Genomic DNA, 25,039 nt, shown 5'->3' with positions numbered 1-25,039 from the left:
CTAGACAAGCTAGATGGTCTCTTTTCTTCAATCGATTCCAGTTTATCCTCACCTATCGGCCCGGGTCGAAGAATCTCAAACCGGATGCCCTGTCCCGAGTCTACGCTCCTGCCATTCGAGATGACACGGACATGCCTGTCCTTCCTGCTGCTAAGATTGTGGCTCCGATCTCGTGGCAAGTTGAGGATACCGTGAGACGTGCTCAAGCTAGCGAACCGGACCCGAAAGGAGGTCCTGCCAATCGGTTGTTTGTCCCCAAGGCAGTGAGGACTCAGGTCCTTCTGTGGGGGCACTCCTCTCGCCTCACCTGTCATCCGGGCGTAGGTCGCACCTTGGAGTTCATCCAGCGTAAGTTCTGGTGGCCTACCATAAGAGAAGACGTTGCCACTTTCGTCAATGCCTGTCCCGTGTGCTGCCAGGGCAAATCTTCTCACCTCCGCCCTCAAGGACTCCTTCACCCTTTACCTGTTCCCCACAGACCCTGGTCCCATATCTCATTGGACTTTATTACTGGACTTCCTCCATCCCATGGCAATACTACTATCCTAGTCATAATCGACAGGTTTTCAAAGGCGGCCAGGTTCGTCCCTCTGACTAAGTTACCTTCTGCCAAGGAAACGGCTGAGTTGGTAATTAATCATGTGTTCCGAGTCTTCGGCATTCCTCAAGATATGGTTTCTGACAGAGGTCCCCAGTTCGCCTCAAGGTTTTGGAAGGCCTTCTGCCAACTCATGGGGGCTTCTGCCAGTCTATCTTCAGGGTACCATCCGGAGTCCAACGGCCAAACAGAGAGGATGAATCAAGAGCTGGAAACCACCCTCCGATGTATGACTCGTGACAACCCGTCCACATGGTCATCCTTTATTGTTTGGGCCGAATACGCGCACAACACCTTGCGCTCCTCCTCCACCGGTATGTCCCCGCACGAGTGTCAGTTTGGCTATGCTTCTCCGTTGTTCCCGGACCAGGAGGCAGAAGTCAGAGTGCCTTCAGCCTTGAAGTTCGTCAGACGCTGTCGGCTTATGTGGAGGAAGACCCGTCTTAATCTTATGCGTTCCTCACAGAGGTACCAACAACAAGCCAACAGACGTCGCCGTCCCGGGCCTACCCTGCGCCCCGGCCAGAGAGTCTGGCTCTCCACAAGAGACTTACCTCTACGGGTGGAGTCTCGCAAGCTGTCCCAAAAATACATCGGTCCCTTCAAGGTTGCCAGGAGAGTTAACCCAGTTTCTTATCGCCTACACTTACCCAGATCCCTTAAGATTAATCCCACATTTCACATTTCATTGTTAAAATCTGTTGTTTTTCTCCCCTTGTCCCAGCAGACAGACCTCCCCCTCCGCCTCGTGTCATTGGAGGCCAGCCGGCTTATACCGTCCATCGGATACTGGATTCCCGCCGGGTGCAGCGGTCCTGGCAGTATCTGGTGGACTGGGAAGGCTACGGTCCCGAGGAGCGCTCCTGGGTTCCTGCCAAAGACATCCTGGACCCTGACCTCATTCGTCAGTTCAGGGCCCTCCACCCTGAGAGAGCTGGTAGGAACGTCAGGAGCCGTTCCTAGGGGGGATTCTGTCAGGATTTGGCCAGGGTTGTTCCGGGTTTTGGTCACTAGATGCCCCCATTGTGCTTTTTGACCTTATGTTTTTTCCCTTGTTCCCCATTATTATTTGCACCTGTGCCTCCTTTTTCCCCTGATTGTATTTAAACCCTTAGTTTCCCTCAGTTCTGTGCTCTGTGTTTGTATGTTAGCACCCAGCCCTAGTGTTCTGTGTATTCTTGTCGATTCCGGTGGATGCTCTTGTGGAATTCTGTTTTTGTTTTTGAGTATCTCTTAAGGCTTTTTTGTGCTATTCCTACCACCTTTTGGATTTACCATTTTTGTATTGAAGGACTTCTCCTTTTTACTTTATTAAATACACCGTCTTAAGTACTGCTGTGTCTGCCTCATCTTCTGGGTTCTGCTGACTATTCGTGGCGCAGTTGGTTAAGTGACTGTTTCTCACTCCGGAGACCCAGGTTCGTAACCGGGTCCTGACACAAAAGGGTGTGCAATGTGTAGGCACATTGAGTGGACATTCTGAACTTGTTTGAAGTCACCAGGTCACATGACCAAGGAGCTATTGAAATGCTACATTTTGAAAAATTCATGTAAAATCATGTGAGATGAAAATTGACTAACTACATTTACATTTACATTTAAGTCATTTAGCAGACGCTCTTATCCAGAGCGACTTAAAGGGTGTGCAATGTGTGTCTATGCCATCGGGTTAGCTACAACCAGTTGTGAAAGTGTTAATGGAGTAATGGTTAAAGAGCTATTAAAATTTGATTTGTCACTATGTTGACAGTTCCTAACTGCTGTTGGTGGACGTTAAGAAAACTACAGGCGAATATCTGTTGAATATCCAACCTGAAACTGTCTTTACCTCGGTGAAAGTATTTTAGAAATTGCAGTAACCGCCAGCGAGTCCACAGAAGATATTAGTCAAACTATGTTCAAAGCAAATCCTATATGCAGTATTTTTTATTCCTCTCTCTGTAGACTGTGTCATATCCATTAATTACGAAAAACACAATTTGTTTTACTTTGTCTACATAAATACTATTCCAAACCGAGGAGGTCAGTAAAATATGTGTGTATCTTTTCTATTATGTTTCACATTTTGCTGAATAATTCAGAGGAATATGATATAAAATACTTCTGCAATCCAACTGTTGGTAAAATATAAACCTTTATTTCTAAATGTATAAAATATTTAAATGTGACAGGAAAGGCAGGTAAGAAAACATTATGGTAAAACATTCTGTTATACGTAGATGGGATAACATAAAATCATGGAATAATGTAAGCTTGAAACTATGGTTTGAGATACCAATAAAATGTTATTCTTGCTATGAAACTCCACTTAATTACATAACATGATGATTAGGTGTTCTATCTTCACATTTCAAATACATTGCTATTTTGGTGAAAGTAAATATAGCCTAGTTGTGTTGATTAAGCTGTAGCAATGTCACTGCACTTTTGGTATATCCCTGGTGATATTCTGTGTCAATAAAGAAAATGGCGCATCTTCCCAGCTGCCTTATATACGTTACATGAAACTAAACAATATCAAATATCACATACATGTAAATATAGCAAACTGGTAAATAAATACACCAACAGTAATGGTGGTTCCTGTCTCATCATTTAAATAAAAAGTGATCAAATGAGAATGTCACCATTGGAATGTAGCTAGCGTCATATGATTAGGCCTATTCACAGCCTGTGTGGAAGCACCCTGTCATATCACAACCTTCATCTGAAAGTAGAATTAGCATATGGATGGTTGACATGAAGGGTTTCATTAACAAATCAAAAGTTCATTATGAAGTATAAGTGGTCTTAGCAGGAAAGATGAGCGTCTTGATCAGGGTGTTTCTGGAATCTGGTGATTTCTTAACCTTCTCATAGCCAATACGTTTCCCATCGTTATCCTTAAAAGGAAGTTTGCCGTCCATCTGTCTCACTTCAGCATTGACCAGGGTAATGATCGCATGGATGTCTTTCCCTCTGAGGAGAACAGAAGACAAACACACACAACATAATATAAGTCAACAAACCATTCCACAGACATTTTTAAGATGGTCCCATTTTCAAAGAGCGCCCCTTGTCATATTACCAAAGACACGCGCGCTCCTACAAACTATTAAAACCTCCTATAATGCCACATCAATGGCGGATTTCTTTGAGAATCTGTTACGCACATAGTCAACGATACAATTGACAGGAGCCTAGTAGTTTGTATTGATGTGCGAATGTTATGTGCAGACATCTGGGCCTAGGTGTGCACATAGTGCCATGGAACCATAGAAGCGATTTATGATATAAGGCTTTTGACCCAGTCATATTTATTAGCAATACTATTAGTACAATGTGGACCCCAAACATGTTCAACATATTATTCAAATATGGGGCAGACAATTTAAGAACTAGGCTATAACGGACTAACAGTCAAATTGGAGTTGATAACAACGCAATCCATAAAATATCATAAATACACAAAAGGATGAAACCACAAATTCAGCCATGGAGCGTTTTATGATTGGCCAGCCAGTGACGGGCAAAGCCTCGACACACCCACAACGTATTCATTAAAACCCAGCCCTTTCACGCCACCGACCACAAAGGCACCATAATTGTGGTTGTGAAAATGTCATAAATATTCCTGACACCCCCCGAACCTATAGCGCTACCGCCAGAGTATAGATTGGCCATTGCGTTAGGTTTGTTAAAAGGATCCGCCCCCTTTTATTCTCAATTTTTGCCTAAAACGACATACCCAAATCTAACTGCCTGTAGCTCGGGACCTGAAGCAAGGATATGCATATTCTTGATACCATTTGAAAGGAAACACGTTGAAGTTTATGGAAATGGTAGGAAAATCTAACACATTAGATCCATGCTATTGTTTGAGGAGGGTGCACAGTTATGCACTTGAAAAAAGTGACCCTCCAGTCTAGGGTAGTTTTTTATAATATGTGGTTTCTACAGCAGGTTCACGAGTTCATAGCTTTTTGTGTCTCCTTTATTCATCACTTTATCCAGCAGGTTGACGACAGTCTTCTCATCGGACTGATTGGGGATGTTTAGGTTGTTGTAGTCACGATTAGTCACTATTTCCTCCTCATGCACATGCTGAAGGATGTAGCTGGAGGCCGCAGACGGATGTGGAGTCACACTCAAAATTAAAGTGGAAAACCACACTACAGGCTGATCCAACTTTGATGTAATGTCCTTAAAACAAGTCAAAATGAGGCTCAGTAGTGTGTGTGGCCTCCACATGCCTGTATGAACTCCCTACAACGCCTGGGCATGCTCCTGATGAGGTGGCGGATGGTCTCCTGAGGGATCTCCTCCCAAACCTGGACTAAAGCATCCGCCAACTCCTGGACAGTCTGTGGTGCAACGTTGGTGGATGGAGCGAGACATGATGTCCCAGATGTGCTCAATTGGATTCAGGTCTGGGGAACGGGCGGGCCAGTCCATAGCATCAATGCCTTCCTCTTGCAGGAACTGCTGACACACTCCAGCCACATGAGGTCTAGCATTGTCTTGCATTAGGAGGAACCCAGGGCCAACCACACCAGCATCTGGTCTCACAAGGGGTCTGAGGATCTCATCTCGGTACCTAATGGCAGTCAGGCTACCTCTGGCGAGCACATGGAGGGCTGTGCGGCCCCCCAAACAAATGCCACCCCACACCATGACTGACCCACCACCAAACCGGTCATGATGGAGGATGTTGCTGGCAGCAGAACGTTCTCCATGGCGTCTCCAGACTGTCACATGCGCTCATTGTGAACCTGCTTTCATCTGTGAAGAGTACAGGGCGCCAGTGGCGAATTTGCCAATCTTGGTGTTCTCTGGCAAATGCCAAACGTCCTGCACGGTGTTGGGCTGTAAGCACAACCCCCACCTGTGGACGTCGGGCCCTCATACCACCCTCATGGAGTCTGTTTCTGACCGTTTGAGCAGACACATGCACATTTGTAGCCTGCTGGAGGTCATTTTGCAGGGCTCTGGCAGTGCTCCTCCTGCTCTTCCTTGCACAAAGGCGGAGGTAGCGGTCCTGCTGCTGGGTTGTTGCCCTCCTCCACGTCTCCTGATGTACTGGCCTGTCTCCTGGTAGCGCCTCCATGCTCTGGACACTACGCTGACAGACACAGCAAACCTTCTTGCCACATCTCGCATTGATGTGCCATCCTGGATGAGCTGCACTACCTGAGCCACTTGTGTGGGTTGTAGGCTCCGTTTCATGCTACCACTAGAGTGAAAGCACCGCCAGCATTCAAAAGTGACCAAAACATCAGCCAGGAAGCATAGGAACTGAGAAGTGGTCTGTGGTTACCACCTGCAGAACCACTCCTTTATTGGGGGTGTCTTGCTAAATGCCTATAATTTCCACCTGTTGTCTATTCCATTTGCACAACAGCATGCGGAATGTATTGTCAATCAGTGTTGCTTTCTAAGTGGACAGTTTGATTTCACAGAAGTGTGACTGACTTCGTACAACCACGTACAGTCAAAATTGGCTACATCGTAAAAAATCATGAAAACAAAAATGTGCTTTTTAGTCTTCATTTAAAGTTAAGGTTAGGCATAATGTTAGCAAGGTTAGGCATAATGTTAGCAGTGTGGTTAGGTTTAAAATCACATTTTAAGAATATACAATTTAGAAATAGGCAGGGTTTAGGACTTTGTGGCTGTGGTAAATAGTGACGACCAGGCACAACTCCGAAATAAAGTTTTTTTTTTCTGTTGCAGTGATGTCACGTGTCCTACTTATATCACTACACTCTTAACAGCCTAATCATTACGAAACATATATTCAGTCAAATAAGCCACACGTAGCAAACAAATTTGTTAACCAAATTAGACACTCATCGACCTCCATACAAAAGTCCTCGCTTGGTGAGTGAAAAAAAAATAAACACCTGCTGGAGAAGACAAGATTTTGGGCCCAGTTAATCTTCTCGCTTTGTCTCTTCCGCTCTGTCTGCTTCCAACTGGAGTCTATGCAGCCGGCTATATGCTCGTGTCATACCGGCTCGTACATACACTGAACAAAAATATAAACGCAACATCTAAAGTGTTGGTCCCACGTTTCATGAGCTGATTTAAACAATCCCAGAAATGTTCCATATGCACAAAATCTTATTTCTCTCAAATGTTGTGCACACATTTGTTTACGGCCCTGTTAGTGAGCATCTTCGCCTTTGTCAAGATAATCAATCCAGTTGACAGGTTTTGCATATCAAATCCAATTTTATTTGTCACATACACATGGTTAGCAGATGTTAATGCGAGTGTAGCGAAATGCTTGTGCTTCTAGTTCCGACAATGCAGTAATAACCAACGAGTAATATAACTTAACAATTCCAAAACTAGTACCTTATACACACAAGTGTAAAGGGATAAAGAATATGTACATAAAGATATATGAATGAGTGATGGTACAGAACGACATAGGCAAGAATCTGATTAAACAGCATGATCATTACACAGGTGGCCCTTGTGCTGGGGGCAATAAAAGGCCACTCTAGAATGTGCAGATTTGTCATACAATACAATGCCAGATGTCTCAAGTTTTGAGGTAGTGTGCAATTGACATGATGACTGCAGGAATGTCCACCAGAGCTGTTGACGGGAAATTCAATGTTCATTTCTCTACCATAAGTCACCTCCAACATCGTTTTAGAGAATTTGGCAGTACGTCCAACAGGGCCTCACAACCGCAGACCACGTGTAACCACGCCACCCCAGGACCTCCACATCCGGCTTCTTCACCTTGTCTGAGGGAAGGGGGGGATGGGGTACTGAGGAGTATTTCTGTCTGCAATAAAGCCTCTTGTGGGGAACAACTCATTCCCATTGGGTGGGCCCCTTCCCCAGTGGGTGGGCCTACACCGTCCCAGGCCCACCCATGGTTGCGCTCCTGCCCAGTCATGTGAAATTAATAGATTAGGGCCTAATTTATTTATTTCAATTGACTGATTTCCTTATATGAACTGTAACTCAGCAAAATCTATGAGCTATGCCATTGCAGTCCATGGACTCCGTAGTAGGTGGCATAATAGCGCCATCAGCCGGCCAGTTGGGTTAACCTTAGTCGTATGCACACTTCATAACTGCATTAATAAAACCTGTCCTGTTCCATCGACGTTTTAAAAAATTCCAAGAATGGGAAAAGTTCCAAAGGCAATGACTAATACAGGTTATAGATAGCGTATTTGAGGACGATTGAGATTCTAAGACACTGTACATTCTAGTCTATGGGACGCCATTTGCAATTATTCAGACTCCCCACACTTCATTATGACCTCTCGAATACAATGTCACAAAGAGAAGGCAACACATTGCTAGGTCTCTTTGGTAACAATGTAACAAGCTTTCCTCAAATCCACAGTTCAACAATGACTATCTAGTAAGCTATGTAGCTAACATAACAAAATGAACAATAATAATACGTTTAGATAGCTAACGTTAGTGTAAAACGTACAGTATTAAGTAACGTTAGCGCGTGCAAGCATGAGTAGCAGCCTAGATAGATAACGTTAGCTATTTTCGAAAATTGACACAAGCAAGGTTTGCGGAAGTCAACAAGTAATCTTTACGGTGACGACGTAATAGCGAAGAACGACTTAAAAGCTCGCTGACTGGGTTGGTTATACAATTCACTGGTCGCCGCGCGCTCCTGTCTGTTCCCATCGCAAAAGCCAAATATCAACTTTTTATAGCTCCCCAGAATTTGACATAGAATTGATGACCAACAAAATACGTACTGTAGATTGCATATATAGATTCCCTGGTGGTCTAGTGGTTAGGATTCGGCGCTCTCACCGCCGCGGCCCGGGTTCGATTCCCGGTCAGGGAACATGTTTTTTTCTATTTAATCAACTAGTCTGCGCACAGTATTTGCCTGCATGTAATAATTAAACATCACGAAGGCTTGCATTCCTCAACGTTGGGGAAAGCTGATGGATATGTTTAGAAGGTTTGGTTACACCCCTTTTTTACAAATATTTTTTTCAGTATTTTTCACATGTTATAGCATAGGGTTTACGCTTAGAAAAAAATGGTTAATTGCAGAAGAACAGTTTTTGGAAGAAAGGGTTCTTTGATGATTCTTTGGAAAGCAAGAAGGGTTCTTTAGAAGACAAGAGGGCTGCTACATAGAACCATAGAGTTGAAGTCAGAAGTTTACACACACTTTAGCCAAATATATTTAAACTCTGTTTTTTACAATTCCTGACATTTAATCCTAGTAACAATTCCCTACCTTAGGTCAGTTAGGATCACCACTTTATTTTAAGAATGTGAAATGTCAGAGTAATAGTAGAGAGAATGATTTATTTCAGCTTTCATTTCTTTCATCACATTCCCAGCGGGTCAGAAGTTTACATACACTGAATTAGTACTTGGTAGCATTGCCTTTAAATTGTTTAACTTGGGTCAAATGTTTCGGGTAGCCTTCCACAAGCTTCCCATAATAAGTTGGGTGAATTGTGGCCCATTCCTCCTGACAGAGCTGGTGTAACTGAGTCAGGTTTGTAGGCCTCCTTGCTTGCACACGCTTTTGCAGTTCTGCCCACACATTTTCTATGGGATTGAGGTCAGGGCTTTGTGATGGTCACTCCAATACCTTGACTTTGTTGTCCTTAAGCCATTTTGCCACAACTTTGGAAGTATGCTTGGGGTCATTGTCCATTTGGAAGACCCATTTGCGACCAAGCTTCAACTTCCTGACTGATGTCTTGAGATGTTGCTTCAATATATCCACATAATTTTCATTTTCATGATGCCATCTATTTTGTGAAGTACACCAGTCCCTCCTGCAGCAAAGCACCCCCACAACATGATGCTGCCACCCCTGTGCTTCACGGTTGGGATGGGATGGTGTTCTTCGGCTTGTAAGCCTCCCCCTTTTCCTCCGAACATAACAATGGTCATTATGGCGAAACAGTTCTATTTTTGTTTCATCAGACCAGGGAACATTTCTTCAAAAAGTACAATCTTTGTCCCCATGTGCAGTTGAAAACCATAGTCTGGCTTTTTTATGTAGGTTTTGGAGCAGTGGCTTCTTCCTTACTGAGCGGCCTTTCAGGTTATGTCGATATATGACTCGTTTTTCTGTGGATATAGATACTTTTGTACCTGTTTCCTCCAGCATCTTCACAAGGTCCTTTGCTGTTGTTCTGGGATTGATTTGCACTTTTCGCACCAAAGTACGTTCATCTCTAGGAGACAGAATGAGTCTCTTTCCTGAGCAGTATGACGGACTCATAGTCCCATGGTGTTTATTCTTGCATACTATTGTTTGTACAGATGAACATGGTACCTTCAGGCGTTTGGAAATTGCTCCCAAGGATGAACAAGACTTGTGGAGGTCTCAAAAATTCTGAGTTCTTGGTTGATTTGTTTTGATTTTCCCATGATGTCAAGCAAAGAGGCACTGAGTTTGAAGGTCGGCCTTGAAATACATTTACATTTACATTTACATTTAAGTCATTTAGCAGACGCTCTTATCCAGAGCGACTTACAAATTGGTGAATTCACCTTCTGACATCCAGTGGAACAGCCACTTACAATAGTGCATCTAAATCATTTAAGGGGGGGGGTGAGAAGGATTACTTATCCTATCCTAGGTATTCCTTGAAGAGGTGGGGTTTCAGGTGTCTCCGGAAGGTGGTGATTGATTCTGCTGTCCTGGCGTTGTGAGGGAGTTTGTTCCACCATTGGGGGGCCAGAGCAGCGAACAGTTTTGACTGGGCTGAGCGGGAACTGTACTTCCTCAATGGTAGGGAGGCGAGCAGGCCAGAGGTGGATGAACGCAGTGCCCTTGTTTGGGTGTAGGGCCTGATCAGAGCCTGGAGGTACTGCGGTGCAGTTCCCCTCACAGCTCCGTAGGCAAGCACCATGGTCTTGTAGCGGATGCGAGCTTCAACTGGAAGCCAGTGGAGAGAGCAGAGGAGCGGGGTGACGTGAGAGAACTTGGGAAGGTTGAACACCAGACGGGCTGCGGCGTTCTGGATGAGTTGTAGGGGTTTAATGGCACAGGCAGGGAGCCCAGCCAACAGCGAGTTGCAGTAATCCAGACGGGAGATGACAAGTGCCTGGATTAGGACCTGCGCCACTTCCTGTGTGAGGCAGGGTCGTACTCTGCGGATGTTGTAGAGCATGAACCTACAGGAACGGGCCACCGCCATGATGTTGGTTGAGAACGACAGGGTGTTGTCCAGGATCACGCCAAGGTTCTTAGCACTCTGGGAGGAGGACACAATGGAGTTGTCAACCGTGATGGCGAGATCATGGAACGGGCAGTCCTTCCCCGGGAGGAAGAGCAGCTCCGTCTTGCAGAGGTTCAGCTTGAGGTGGTGATCCGTCATCCACACTGATATGTCTGCCAGACATGCAGAGATGCGATTCGCCACCTGGTCATCAGAAGGGGGAAAGGAGAAGATTAATTGTGTGTCGTCTGCATAGCAATGATAGGAGAGACCATGTGAGGTTATGACAGAGCCAAGTGACTTGGTGTATAGCGAGAATAGAAGAGGGCCTAGAACAGAGCCCTGGGGGACACCAGTGGTGAGCGCGTGGTGAGGAGACAGATTCTCGCCACGCCACCTGGTAGGAGCGACCTGTCAGGTAGGACACAATCCAAGCGTGGGCCGCGCCGGAGATGCCCAACTCGGAGAGGGTGGAGAGGAGGATCTGATGGTTCACAGTATCGAAGGCAGCCGATAGGTCTAGAAGGATTAGAGCAGAGGAGAGAGAGTTAGCTTTAGCAGTGCGGAGCGCCTCCGTGATACAGAGAAGAGTAGTCTCAGTTGAATGACTAGTCTTGAAACCTGACTGATTTGGATCAAGAAGGTCATTCTGAGAGAGATAGCGGGAGAGCTGGCCAAGGACGGCACGTTCAAGAGTTTTGGAGAGAAAAGAAAGAAGGGATACTGGTCTGTAGTTGTTGACATCGGAGGGATCGAGTGTAGGTTTTTCAGAAGGGGTGCAACTCTCGCTCTCTTGAAGACGGAAGGGACGTAGCCAGCGGTCAGGGATGAGTTGATGAGCGAGGTGAGGTAAGGGAGAAGGTCTCCGGAAATGGTCTGGAGAAGAGAGGAGGGGATAGGGTCAAGCGGGCAGGTTGTTGGGTGGCCGGCCGTCACAAGAAGCGAGATTTCATCTGGAGAGAGGGGAGAAAGAGGTCAGAGCACAGGGTAGGGCAGTGTGAGCAGAACCAGCGGTGTCGTTTGACTTAGCAAACGAGGACCGGATGTCGTCGACCTTCTTTTCAAAATGGTTGACGAAGTCATCTGCAGAGAGGGAGGAGGGGGGGGGAGGGGGAGGAGGATTCATGAGGGAGGAGAAGGTGGCAAAGAGCTTCCTAGGGTTAGAGGCAGATGCTTGGAATTTAGAGTGGTAGAAAGTGGCTTTAGCAGCAGAGACAGAGGAGGAAAATGTAGAGAGGAGGGAGTGAAAGGATGCCAGGTCCGCAGGGAGACGAGTTTTCCTCCATTTCCGCTCGGCTGCCCGGAGCTCTGTTCATCCACAGGTACACCCCCAATTGACTCAAATTATGTCAATTAGCCTATCAGAAGCTTCTAAAGCCATGACGTAATTTTTCTGGAATTTGTCAAGCTGTTTAAAGGCACAGTCAACTTAGCATATGTAAACTTCTGACCCACTGGAATTGTGATACAGTGAATTATAAGTGAAATAGTCTGTCTGTAAACACTTGTTGGAAAAATTACTTGTGTCATGAACAAAGTAGATGTCCTAACCGACTTGCCAAAACTATAGTTTGTTAACAAGAAATATGTGGAGTGGTTGAAAAACGATTTTTAATAACTCCAACCTAAGTGTATGTAAACTTCCGACTTCAACTGTGTATCATACAGTATTTCCCAGCATGCTCTACTGCAGGGGGATTTTTAGAATTGTTTTAATATCTGTTTTTGCATGTACATTGATTGGTTGATACATTTTATGCTACACAAAGATAAATAACATATATTTTTTAAACTAACCCAATCTGTTGGTAAATGCACTAATTACTTATTGGACCTGAGATGGTTGTTCTAGTTTAGATCATTGAGGTAGTCTTTGTAGTCGAACTAAAATAACCATGATAAAATGGTTATTGGTAGAACTCTTCACAGCTGATTCTAGGCACAACCTTTCATAGAGGGTCCTTAGGTAAACCATATACAGGAGATAATATTAATTCTAGCATCAAAAAGGGTTCGCCTATGGAGACAAACCAAATGAGTGGGACACTTTCTGCATTTGTGTCATCTGTAAACTCTTTCAACATCTATCCAACATATTAGGCCAACACATGATACATTTCTGAAATCCTCAAGATGATTCTTAATCACACAACAAAAACATTTCATGTTGATATATTACAATCTGCATGACACAACCATTTGTATACAATGAGGCAACAACATATTTTCAATTCGCATTTGGTAGACTGGGACACCATTATTACCGGCTTAATTGTACCCCAATGACAATTAAATTACATTTTGTGTGATTAGGAAACATCTGAGTATTTCAGAAACATTTATCATGTGTTGGGCTAATAAAGTGCATTCGGAAAGTATTCAGACCCTTTGACTTTTTCCACATTTTTCCACATTTCCGCCGTATTCTAAAATTGCTTAAATTCTTCCCCCCATCAATCTACACACAATACCCCATAATGACAAAGCAAAAACAGGTTAATATAAATGTTTGCAAATGTATAAAAAAAAACTGAAATACATGTACATAAGTATTCAGACCCGTTACTCAGCACTTTGTGGAAGCACCTTTGGCAGCGGGTGTGACGCTACATCCTTGGCACACCTGTATTTGGGAGTTTCATCCATTCCTCTCTGCAGATCCTCTCAAGCTCTGTCAGGTTGGATAATGGGGAGCGTTGCTGCACAGCTATTTTCAGTTCTCTCCAAAGATGTTTGATCGGGTTCAAGTCTGGACTCTGGCTGGGCCACTCAAGGACATTCAGACACTTGTCCTGAAGCCACTCCTGCATTGTCTTGGCTGTGTGCTTAGGGTCGTAGCCCTGTTGGAGGTGAACCTTCGCCCCAGTCTGAGGTCCTGAGCGCTCTGGAGCAGGTTTTCATCAAGGATCTCTGTACTTTGTCCGTTCATCTTTGCCTCGATCCTGACTACTCTCACTGTCTCTGCTATTGAAAAACATCCCCACAGCATGATGCTGCCACCACCATGTTTCACCATAGGGTTGGTGCCAGGTTTCCCCCAGACGTGATGCTTGGCATTCAAGCCAAATAGTTCAATCTTGGTTTCATCAGACCAGAGAATCTTGTTTTTCATGGTCTGAGAGTCCTTTAGGTGCCTTTTGGCAAACTCTTGGTCACCTCCCTGACAAAGGCCCTTCTCCCCCAATTTGCTCAGTTTGGCCAGGCAGCCAGCTCTAGGAAGAGTCATGGTGGTTCCAAACCTCTTCCATTTAAGAATGATGGAGGCCAATGCATTCTTGGGGACCTTCAATGCTCCAGACATTTTTGGTACCCTTCCCCAGATCTGTGACTCGAGACAATCCTGTCTCGGAGCTCTACGGACAATTCCTTCGACCTCATGGCGTAGTTTTTATTCTGACATGCACTGTCAACTGTGGTACCTGATATACACTACTGGTCAAAAGTTTTAGAACACCTACTCATTCAAGGGTTTTTCTTTATTTGACTATTTTCTACATTGTAGAATAATAGTGAATATATCAACACTATAAAACAACACACATGGAATCATGTAGTGACAAAACATTTTTTTTTTAAATCAGATTCTTATGGTGTGGGGGTGTTCTGTCTGTGATTTATGTAAATAAGGTCTTTCTGTTTTACATTTTTATTACATTTGCAAAAATGTCTAAAAACCTGTTTCGCTTTGTCAAGTGTGGGGTATGTGTAGATTGCCTGAGAAAAAAAAAATATTTAATTAGTTGTGGAATAAGGCTGTAACATAACAAAATGTGGATAAAGGGAAGGGGTCTGAATACTTTCCGAATGCCCTGTATATTGGATAGATGTCTGTTGAGGATACAGAAGAAAGAAATGCAAAAAGTGTCCCACTTTTTCTGAATTCACTCGAATAAAAGTACTAATAACAGTACTACAAGAAAAAAGGAACAGGATATAGTACTACAAGAACAAGGACTTAGTAACAATAGTTTAGTACCAATAGTTTAGATTTTCTCCTGTCAGCCCAATAAATAGGCACATCACCCTACTTGTGTTGAATTTAAAACAAGCATTGCTATTGATCATATCTGAGATCATATCCACCTGGCTGAATTCCCCTAAGGTCATTTTGCATCATTCTTCCTCCCTTCCTTGAAGAAGCCATTAGCCACTGACCTGATATAGCTGGATAGCTGAAAGCAAAGGGCTACGTAGGCTACATTATGGATCTTGGTGAAAAAAGTCTGAATTCCATAGGTCGAGGGTTGGGTTAAATGCGGAAGACACACTTTGGTTGAATGCATTCAGTTGTGCAACTGACTAGGCATGCCCTACCCCTTTCCTATCATATGAGAGCAGTTAGTAGGCTTGGCCTTCTTCAAGGAGAGGAAGAAAGGCCCTGAGTGGCTGCTGTTGTTTCCTGTGTCAGACTTCCAGTAATGATTAGTGTCACTTTTACCTCCCCATGCCGTCACAGTGTGTGTCAACACGCTTTCTTCTGACACTTAACGGCATCAAGACCAAACCAAGGAGTATATTCAGCGAAACACAAGAGGTATGTTACTTTTATCCTGATATAATGAGACCAAAATGTTTAACCTCTTTCCTACCTCTATTAAAATTTAAGACAAACACATTTTTTTGTGCTTTGAAGTTTTGATGTGTCCAATGTTAAGGGACCAATTTAGTATTTGTGTTTCTCAACTATCTTAAACCCATGAGTATTTAATACAGTTACCCCTAGACACTGATCCAAGATCAGTCTGGTAGGTACCCACCTAATGTATATTGTGAGGATTTGATGTTGTTAAGCTGGTCCTAGATGTATACCTCAGAAAACCTCTACAGCAGCTATAAAGCCCAGGGAATGACATGATTAAAAAAACTACTCCAGGCTACATTAGAATGTCTAAAACCTGATGGAAAGTATGTAGAACAAAAAATACTAAATATGTGGCCCCCTGTTGAATTTTGAAGTCCTAATGTGTCTTGAGTTGTTGCCTATCCGTGATGTAAAAGGACAGTTACATTTTTTTTTCAATTGCTTGGTGCAATTTTCACAATAATGTGATACATTTTCACAACTCTTGGTACAAAATTCAAAACTCTAAGCACATTTTTAATTGACTAAGTACAACACACAAAATCATACATTCACCTTTTCTCCAAAATGAATCAGTGTTTTATCTAGAAATATATTTCACATTGCAATACATATTCATATAAAGTAGTTGCCCTTCACAATGCAACGCTCACATTCATTTTAATATGATTCTTGTCTCATTTGCTACGTACATTTTACTGTTACTTAATCTCACTGCTCTTAATTGATAATCCCTTAACGATTTGTTAAAACTATAGATTTTAAACTGGTTTTCCAACTAAAGATTTTGATAACTACATAATGAAAATGTATGTCTAAAGTAGAAGCATATAAAGTATGATATATACTATAATGTATTATTATGATTATGACTATTATGGCTTTACTTCACAGTAAAATCTAGAAAAATAATAATCTGATATTGAAAATAATATACTGTATGTAACAAATGCATCTCCTATACAGTAAACCTGCATCCAAGAGGAAGTTGCTCTGAGTCTTTTTGACACAATACTGTACTACTGTAGTATGTCCCATTCACATAGCAGACGCTTTTATACAAAGTGACACACATTTTCATATGTGACCCAAGTGGGAATCAAGTTTACAACTCTGGTGTTGCTAGTGCCATGCTCTTATGAACTGAACCACATACAAGACCACTACAATACATACGTACAATATAATACTGTAAAATACAATACAAGATTACAATAAAATACTGTCAAAAACAATACATGGTTACAATACAGGTGAAGATGTATGATTGCCATCCTCATTAGCATGCCGCCCTCCTCCAAAAGTTTTCCACCAGGTGTGTGAATAATGAGGACATTTAATGCAATGTCGATGAGAACCTATGGCCAAAAGCTCAAGATAGGCTTCATGCAAACTACTGCCTGCTAAACATTATGTTTATTTAATTTGATTACAGTATACCTATGATGGAATTATACCTGAACAATACATTTATTTTTTTGCATCAATGATTGTGAAAAATGTCTTCAATAATCACACCTTTGCAAGGATGGAAATGTTATGTTCAGTCAATTGTAATGGGAAGTGCAAGTATATTGTCTAATATGAAAACAGTGTAATGTATTGTCATTTAATGTATTGTAGCATATTGCATTGAAAGGGATATTTTGAAACATGTATCGTTACTTTTTTTGCTATTGGATTAATTGGCTGTTAAAACAAGTACATTGAGAAGATATCATTATGTTGTGCTTTGGTGATTAAATCAATGTTTTCATGGTATTTCACAGTAAACTTATATTTTGGATCAATGTTTGTGTGATGAAAGAGGTCTTCAAAAACAAATGAATGCACAGGAAAAAAATGGAATTTGAGACTTGCTGCGTTACAAGTGTTACCAGTTTGGGGTTTTGCACTATAAGCTGTGAAAATTCACCTCACACTTGTGAAAATAGCACCAAACCAATAAAAAAACGAACTCTATGACCATATAAGCTCATCAGGTCTATGTGAAACTGCTGAAGTGGTCATGTTTTTACCATGGTGTAATATCTGTGTGTTTCTCTCCCAGGTTTGCAATGGTGCAATGTCTGGTGTTCACACTGCTCTGGGTCTGTGCTGTGGCACTGCATTCCCTTGGGGGTACAGAGAGAGGTGAGTGATGAATGTGTGTTTGATCAATATCAATCTTCAATGTGTTTACCCAGCCTAACTGAGTACTGTGTCTGTGTATGACAGTATCTCAAACGACTGAGCCAAGTGTCTCTAGGAACACAAACCCGACGGCTGAGACAGTTACTTTAGGACCAGTTGAGACCCAAAGCCCTGATACACACACAGACGAGAGCATAGAAGAAGAACAAGAACCACTTCCCTCAGACCCCTGTCAGGATGATGAGATGGATAAGGTGAGAGCCTTACGATAATCTGAGGCCTGTCTTAACACAGTTCACATTTACAGATTATCTCCTTTTTCTTTCTTTCTTTCTTTCTTTCTTTCTTTCTTTCTTTCTTTCTTTCTTTCTTTCTTTCTTTCTTTCTTTCTTTCTTTCTTTCTTTCTTTCTTTCTTTCTTTCTTTCTTTCTTTCTTTCTTTCTTTCTTTCTTTCTTTCTTTCTTTCTTTCTTTCTTTCTTTCTTTCTCTCAGAGTGTGTACCAGAGGGATTCTCATGGTGTTATGCAGCTGGTTCAGGGAGAGGAACCCCAAAACACTTGCAACCTATCAGACAGTAAGACACATGCACAAAGACACACTCACACAGGTGCACACATATACACACACACTGAATCCTGTCTGTAGCTCTAGGTGAACAGGCCCACTGTCTTATCTACCCTACCAATCAACTCAACTGCTCCTGGGATTTCCATGGTCTCCCTAACGACAGCCAATCCTACGCCGCCGTCTCGTAAGCCCTTCTAACAATATCCATATAGAAAATAAAAAGTATAAACAATAGTAATAGTACAATCTTGCCAATTCATAGGTTATTACTGTGTAATTACCATTTTACTGTTTAATCTCATTTTAGTACATGACACCAACCCTCTATCAAGGTGTTTGCTTTAAGCGCTGCTGTGTGTGGGTGTGTGTATGTGTATGTTTGAATATCAGTGTGTGTAAGAAAACTGAGAGAATCTCCAGTGTGGACTGTGTCACTGAGGCCATAGGAGGCCAAGGAGCCCAGGGAGGGACTGGAAAGGCTGACCGTGTGGTTGGAAATGTGTCTGCTGGGTGCCAAGGCAGTGTGGACAACAGCGCCACCTCTGTGATCCTGACTTTCAACGTGTCATGCTCTGACGTGTGGGGCATCTACACCCATAAATACCAGACCAAAGATATTGAGGTGCTGCGCCCGCCCCCCGACATCAACCCAGCCTGGGTCAGAGAGGGGGTTCTGCTGGTGCAGTGGGGTCTCCCATCCAGCCGGTCACGCAACAGTTCCAGCTGCTTCCACTACCAGCTACAGATCAATGGCCAGGTAATTCTACCAGAAAAAGAGAGAGAGAGACAGTTGTGTGTGTGTGTGTATTTGTTAAGAGGCTGCGTGTATATGTGTATTTTAAGGTGAGGGACTTTAAGGATGGACTGACATACAATGAGACCAACTTAGACCCCACACATTCATACGATGTGAAGATGAGGGTGAGGAAGAATAGTATATGCAGAGGATCTCAACACTGGAGCAGCTGGAGCAACACCACCAGTGAGTCTGCAGTCATCAATATTGTAATCATATCTGCTTGTCAAACTCAAAGTGCTAACTGAAGCAAAAACAATGCCAGTAACATAGAAAATATCAAAATAATACAATATGTGAGAACCACTGAATGCTTTACAGTGCTAAAAAACACATTTCACCGTCTTTTTCCATCTGCTTGTTATGTTTACACCATTGTGTGTGTGTGTGTGTGTGTGTGTGTGTGTGTGTGTGTCAGAGGTGGCCCCGTTTGAATTTCCCAATCAGCTGAACTCTCTGGTGGTCGTTGGCATCGCTCTGGGAATACCCATGATCCTCCTGTCTCTGCTGCTGCTGATTCGACTCCAGAGGTATTCTGTTGGATTCATAGAATTTTATTCAGACGGAGAGAGAGAGAAATGGAGAGATGAAGAGAGCAGGAACTGGAGAGAGAGAGAGAAAGGGAGAGACCGAAGGTGAAACACTGAGAAATTGACAGAAGGAGTGAGAAAGATACAGAAATTGAGAGAGAAAGTGAGAGATGGAGAGAGAAGGAAATTGAGGGGAGAGAACAGAGAGAAACACAGATACATTTACAAAAGAGAGAGAGAAAAAAAAGAGAGAAACAGACAGACCGAGAGAGAGAGAAACAGACAGACAGACAGACAGACAGACAGACAGACAGACAGACAGACAGACAGACAGACAGACAGACAGACAGATAGACAGACAGAGAGAAACAGACAGACAGAGAGAGAGAGAAACAGACAGACAGACAGACAGACAGACAGACAGACAGACAGACAGACAGATAGACAGATAGACAGACAGAGAGAAACAGACAGACAGAGAAACAGACAGACAGACAGACAGACAGACAGACAGACAGACAGACAGACAGACAGATAGAAACAGACAGACAGAGAAAGATAAGCAAAGAGAAAAGATTAATAGAATAAGTATTTATGGAATAAGTACTGATGTGTTAAGTTTTAGTCTCTGACCACAGACCACACACATTTTCACTCTGAAACTGTACTTCCTTCAAACGAAAGGCGGAAAACACCTTTTATTCTTAGAAAAGGAGAGAAAGGGGAAAACATAAATGATTCAGTGAATGCACAGTAACTGACACAATACCTCCACCCCAAAAAATGACATGTTTAAAATACATATTTTCCGGATGTTGAAAAATACATATTTTCCAGACATTGAAATCAGGTTAATTTTAATTGAAATCAGGTTAATTGGTTCTGAATTAACGTTGAAAATGCTTAATTTCCAGACTTTGAAAATATGTATCTTCCGGATGTTGAAATCAGGTGCATTTTTGGTTCTGAATGAAAGTTGAAAATATGTCATTTATAGACGTCTATGTTTAGGCAAAATCAAGGTTGGTCCAGAACAGACAAAATCTGATTGATTTCAATGTCCATGGACGTTGAAATCAAGGCCTGTCTGGAGCACACCAAATCTGAACCAATCTGAACCGTTGGCGTTGGTCCGTGCTTATTGAGGTGTAGCCTACAGTGTTGCCTGAAATATTATTTTATGAATGCCCATCTATGTGGTAAGCCTACCGTTTGTAAAACACCAAAAAAAGACATCTGGACAGGACCAAAATAAGACATCCAAAAGAATTTGGCTCATGCTTACTGGGGTGTAGCCTACCATATCAGACCAAATGGAATTTTATGAATGCCCATAAATGTGGTAGGCCCACTGTTTGTAAAACAGGCTGTTGCATTGGCTTTATTAGTCCTGATTCCTGTGACTAATCAATTTGGCTATTTAAACTCTGAATATCAGCTACCCAACTTTATCAGAGTTATCGTGAGCCTATTTGCAATGTATTTACACAGCGGGAAATGCAGAAGTGTTTTCTTTTTTCGCTATGATCAGCTTGTCAAAAGTTACGGATACACACTTGAAACCACTGATCATGACACTGGGGTGAAACACCTGGACAACAGTTGTGATTGTCCATTCCATGCTGTCCATTGTACTTTGACCTGTCCTATTTTAAGGATATGTTGTTTGTTAACATGACAGCACATTTCTTTTCTTTGATTGAGTGCCATTTAGGTTATTTTAATCGGAGAAACCTGCATGATGTTAAAAGTGTCCGTCTCATTACATTGTCATACATTTTATCTCCAGCCTGTAGGCTACAGAAAAGGCCACATACTCTTTCTACCATATCCCATATCTGCTCAATTATTTACGTTAGATCATTTTTGTTGACGTTGGTAAAGCCCCGCACCGATTTGTCTCTCCAACAGCACTCTGGAGAGGCACGCTGGGAATGGACAAGCTAAACATTTTGCGTCCCTGTCTTTGACAAAGTGGGCACCGCTTATCACAGGGCAGCATCAGCGCTCACTTAAAAAGCCCATATGCCACTGGTTGAGAGAAATTGTCATTTTCGGGCAGACTTATGTGAGGTTTTAAGTGTTGTTGTTGTGTTTTAGGTGTGTCTTTGTCAGTTTAGCTCCAAAAATGCTGCACTTGTCACCCTGCTGCCATAGGCGGCAACCTAATCCTGCCTGATGAGCGGGCCGGCTGTGGCTATGGTATTAGTGGTGTTATTCCCTGGCTGCTGAGTGACTGTGTGTGTGTGTGTGTGTGTGTGTGTGTGTGTGTGTGTGTGTGTGTGTGTACGACCGTGTCTGTGTTTTCAGGGAACGTCTGTTTCCCCACATCCCTGGTCCCCCACTGAAGATTAAACACCTCTTGGAGGGAGACGACCAGTTTCAGGTGAAAAAAACAAACACACACACAGCGACAAAACATTTGTTATGTTTACTATTATATCATAACTCCTCTCGTGGAGCTAAAACAAAACTTTTCTCCCTTCGGTTTGTACAGTTTGTCCCTCAGGCCCTGCAGTCCAAATTTGTTGAGGAGATCACAGTGGTGGAGGAAGCTAAGGAAACACCTGTGAATTTGGCCAGTTAAACAAGATGGCCTGTTTAAAGCCCAATCATCCTAATCCCCGAGACTGTGGAAGGGCCGATCTGTAAGGAGGATCCCCTTAGCAGATGCAGTCATTACCATTTGTTAATACCTATCCAATCCTTTCAAGAGTGGATGCTACTTATTGACATGCATTGTTCTTACATGCTTATTAGTGTCTACTCAATGAATTGTTCTAATGTGCTCAGCTTCTACCATTGTTGTAGTTCTCAAGACCGAGACCAGTCCAGTCTTGAGACCACATATTGGTCTTGTCTTGGTGTCAGCTACATTCGTACTCGGTCTTGACTCGGTCTCAGACAGTGAGGACTCGTAATTTCTTCTCTAGACCAGCAGAGTAAAAACACTCAAACACATACACTCCTTTCTTGAAACATGATCTTAACAACCTTTATCTATTATAGACATGCTTACGCAGTGGTGAACCTATAGAACTTCAGTGTGTGACAGGTTAGTACAGTGGTGAACCTATAGGACTTCAGTGTGTGACAGGTTAGTACAGTGGTGAACCTATATGACTTCAGTGTGTGACAGGTTAGTACAGTGGTGAACCTATAGGACTTCAGTGTGTGACAGGTTAGTACAGTGGTGAACCTATAGGACTTCAGTGTGTGACAGGTTAGTACAGTGGTGAACCTATAGGACTTCAGTGTGTGACAGGTTAGTACAGTGGTGAACCTATAGGCCTTCAGTGTGTGACAGGTTAGTACAGTGGTGAACCTATAGGACTTCAGTGTGTGACAGGTTAGTACAGTGGCGAACCTATAGGCCTTCAATGTGTGACAGGTTAGTACAGTGGTGAACCTATAGGCCTTCAGTGTGTGACAGGTTAGTACAGTGGTGAAACTATAGGACTTCAGTGTGTGACAGGTTAGTACAGTGGTGAACCTATAGGTCTTCAGTGTGTGACAGGTTAGTACAGTGGTGAACCTATAGGCCTTCAGTGTGTGACAGGTTGGTACAGTGGTGAACCTATAGGTCTTCAGTGTGTGACAGGTTAGTACAGTGGTGAACCTATAGGACTTCAGTGTGTGACAGGTTAGTACAGTGGTGAACCTATATGACTTCAGTGTGTGACAGGTTAGTACAGTGGTGAACCTATAGGACTTCAGTGTGTGACAGGTTAGTACAGTGGTGAACCTATAGGACTTCAGTGTGTGACAGGTTAGTACAGTGGTGAACCTATAGGACTTCAGTGTGTGACAGGTTAGTACAGTGGTGAACCTATAGGCCTTCAGTGTGTGACAGGTTAGTACAGTGGTGAACCTATAGGACTTCAGTGTGTGACAGGTTAGTACAGTGGCGAACCTATAGGCCTTCAATGTGTGACAGGTTAGTACAGTGGTGAACCTATAGGCCTTCAGTGTGTGACAGGTTAGTACAGTGGTGAAACTATAGGACTTCAGTGTGTGACAGGTTAGTACAGTGGTGAACCTATAGGTCTTCAGTGTGTGACAGGTTAGTACAGTGGTGAACCTATAGGCCTTCAGTGTGTGACAGGTTAGTACAGTGGTGAACCTATAGGTCTTCAGTGTGTGACAGGTTAGTACAGTGGTGAACCTATAGGACTTCAGTGTGTAACAGGTTAGTACAGTGGTGAAACTATAGAACTTCAGTGTGTGACAGGTTAGTACAGTGGTGAACCTATAGGACTTCAGTGTGTGACAGGTTAGTACAGTGGTGAACCTATAGGACTTCAGTGTGTGACAGGTTAGTACAGTGGTGAACCTATAGGCCTTCAGTGTGTGACAGGTTGGTACAGTGGTGAACCTATAGGACTTCAGTGTGTGACAGGTTAGTACAGTGGTGAACCTATAGGACTTCAGTGTGTGACAGGTTAGTACAGTGGTGAACCTATAGGACTTCAGTGTGTGACAGGTTAGTACAGTGGTGAACCTATAGGACTTCAGTGTGTGACAGGTTAGTACAGTGGTGAACCTATAGGCCTTCAGTGTGTGACAGGTTGGTACAGTGGTGAACCTATAGGTCTTCAGTGTGTGACAGGTTAGTACAGTGGTGAACCTATAGGCCTTCAGTGTGTGACAGGTTAGTACAGTGGTGAACCTATAGGACTTCAGTGTGTGACAGGTTGGTGATTCTGAAAGGACAGCAACCGTAATACCAGACACTCATGTAGGAGAGTGCACTTTTTGTAAAACACAAAGGGACAGTGGTGTAGTGGAGTATACGCAGGTATTTTTTCAGTGGGCATTGCCTATACTCACTTAATCCTATTGATGCGTATCAAAGTAGTGTAGTGGAGGCAGTGGCGACCCGTCATTAAGGGCAGTTCTTCAGTCCCACCTGTTTTGCATGTTATTTTGTCATTAATGTGTGTCACATATCAGTTTGAAAAAAATTTTGAGTTAATAAAGCTTCATACAAACATGGTATTTCTTTTCTTTCTTGAGTGAGGAAGCTTTTTCTTGAGTGAGGCAGTTTCCACTTAGTTCAGGTCTTTCTGTGGTGGTGGGGCAGCCAGCGGAAAATACAGAGCGTAGGAGTTGGTAAAGTTCTCTTGTTGCGCCTTGAAAGTATGACTCAGTGTTCTGTCACTCATGGGGACACTACGTCACGGAAAAATTCAAGCCCCTTGGGTGCTGCCATAGAGTTACATTAGAAGTGCCCATCCAATAAGGCTCAAGGTCATTGGCCACAGATAAAATGATGTCAAATCATGTTATATCTACCATAGCTTTGATTGGATGGATCATGTCAACATCATACTTTCTAAATCTTAGCTAGGAAGCTAGCAGTCATGATCATGAATCTAGTTAGCAATCTACAGGCAAATCCTTTTCAATCCTTGTCATGGGAAGAGAAATTGTGAAGAGAAATTATCGATAAAACATATATAGTGCTCATCGGTCAAAGTGCTCATCAGTCATTGGACATAAACATTACACAAGAAGTTGTAAATTGTAAAGTGGTTTGAAAGGAATCAGTGGCGAACTGCAAGCATTGCAAAGCAATCACTACCCTGCTATTCAGTGGAGTGGGTTTAAGGGTCGCTTTTCCAAGCTTATTTGGTATTTGTTATTTTATTAGGATCC

General features: G+C 43.0%; 1 protein-coding gene, 1 long non-coding RNA gene and 1 other non-coding gene across 5 annotated transcripts; 2 read left to right on the top strand and 1 right to left on the bottom strand.

Annotated features, from left to right (window-relative positions):
* Nucleotides 1-2,713: 2,713 nt before the first annotated feature.
* On the bottom strand, nt 2,714-15,096 carry LOC135511114 (uncharacterized). Its single transcript, XR_010451213.1, has 2 exons — nt 14,929-15,096; nt 2,714-3,556 (listed from the first exon to the last, which is right to left on the bottom strand). It is a non-coding gene; the product is annotated as an uncharacterized LOC135511114 (long non-coding RNA).
* trnae-cuc (transfer RNA glutamic acid (anticodon CUC)) lies at nt 8,349-8,420 on the top strand. Its single transcript has one exon. It is a non-coding gene; the product is annotated as a tRNA-Glu (tRNA).
* A 109-nt stretch (nt 15,097-15,205) lies between the features above and the next one.
* On the top strand, nt 15,206-24,377 carry LOC135511093 (uncharacterized). 3 transcript variants are annotated; one of them, XR_010451210.1, is made up of 11 exons: nt 15,206-15,307; nt 17,406-17,488; nt 17,573-17,742; nt 17,981-18,062; nt 18,134-18,239; nt 18,446-18,812; nt 18,899-19,037; nt 19,270-19,381; nt 21,692-21,767; nt 21,879-22,730; nt 22,899-24,377. XR_010451210.1 is itself a non-coding variant. In XM_064932629.1 (10 exons), the coding sequence occupies exons 2-10, from the start codon at nt 17,413-17,415 to the stop codon at nt 21,966-21,968; spliced, it is 1,218 nt and encodes a 405-aa protein (XP_064788701.1). In that variant the 5' UTR covers nt 15,206-15,307; nt 17,406-17,412; the 3' UTR covers nt 21,969-24,377. The 3 variants fall into 3 exon arrangements, 1 of the variants encoding a protein (XP_064788701.1); XR_010451211.1 differs by having other exon boundaries at nt 21,879-23,276; nt 23,613-24,377; XM_064932629.1 differs by having other exon boundaries at nt 21,879-24,377.
* Nucleotides 24,378-25,039: the final 662 nt, after the last annotated feature.

Source organism: Oncorhynchus masou, chromosome 3 (genome assembly GCF_036934945.1).
Source record: "Oncorhynchus masou masou isolate Uvic2021 chromosome 3, UVic_Omas_1.1, whole genome shotgun sequence".
Taxonomy (NCBI): domain Eukaryota; kingdom Metazoa; phylum Chordata; class Actinopteri; order Salmoniformes; family Salmonidae; genus Oncorhynchus; species Oncorhynchus masou.
Note: the sequence above shows the minus strand (reverse complement) of the source record. Positions and strands in the feature narration are given on the sequence as shown.

Coding starts and splice junctions, on each gene's coding strand:
- LOC135511093 (XM_064932629.1), top strand. CDS start 17,413: ATGGTGCAATGTCTGGTGTTCACACTGCTCTGGGTCTGTGCTGTGGCA. Junction 17,743..17,980: donor AGGATGATGAGATGGATAAG/GTGAGAGCCTTA, acceptor TCTTTCTCTCAG/AGTGTGTACCAGAGGGATTC. Junction 18,063..18,133: donor CACTTGCAACCTATCAGACA/GTAAGACACATG, acceptor TCCTGTCTGTAG/CTCTAGGTGAACAGGCCCAC.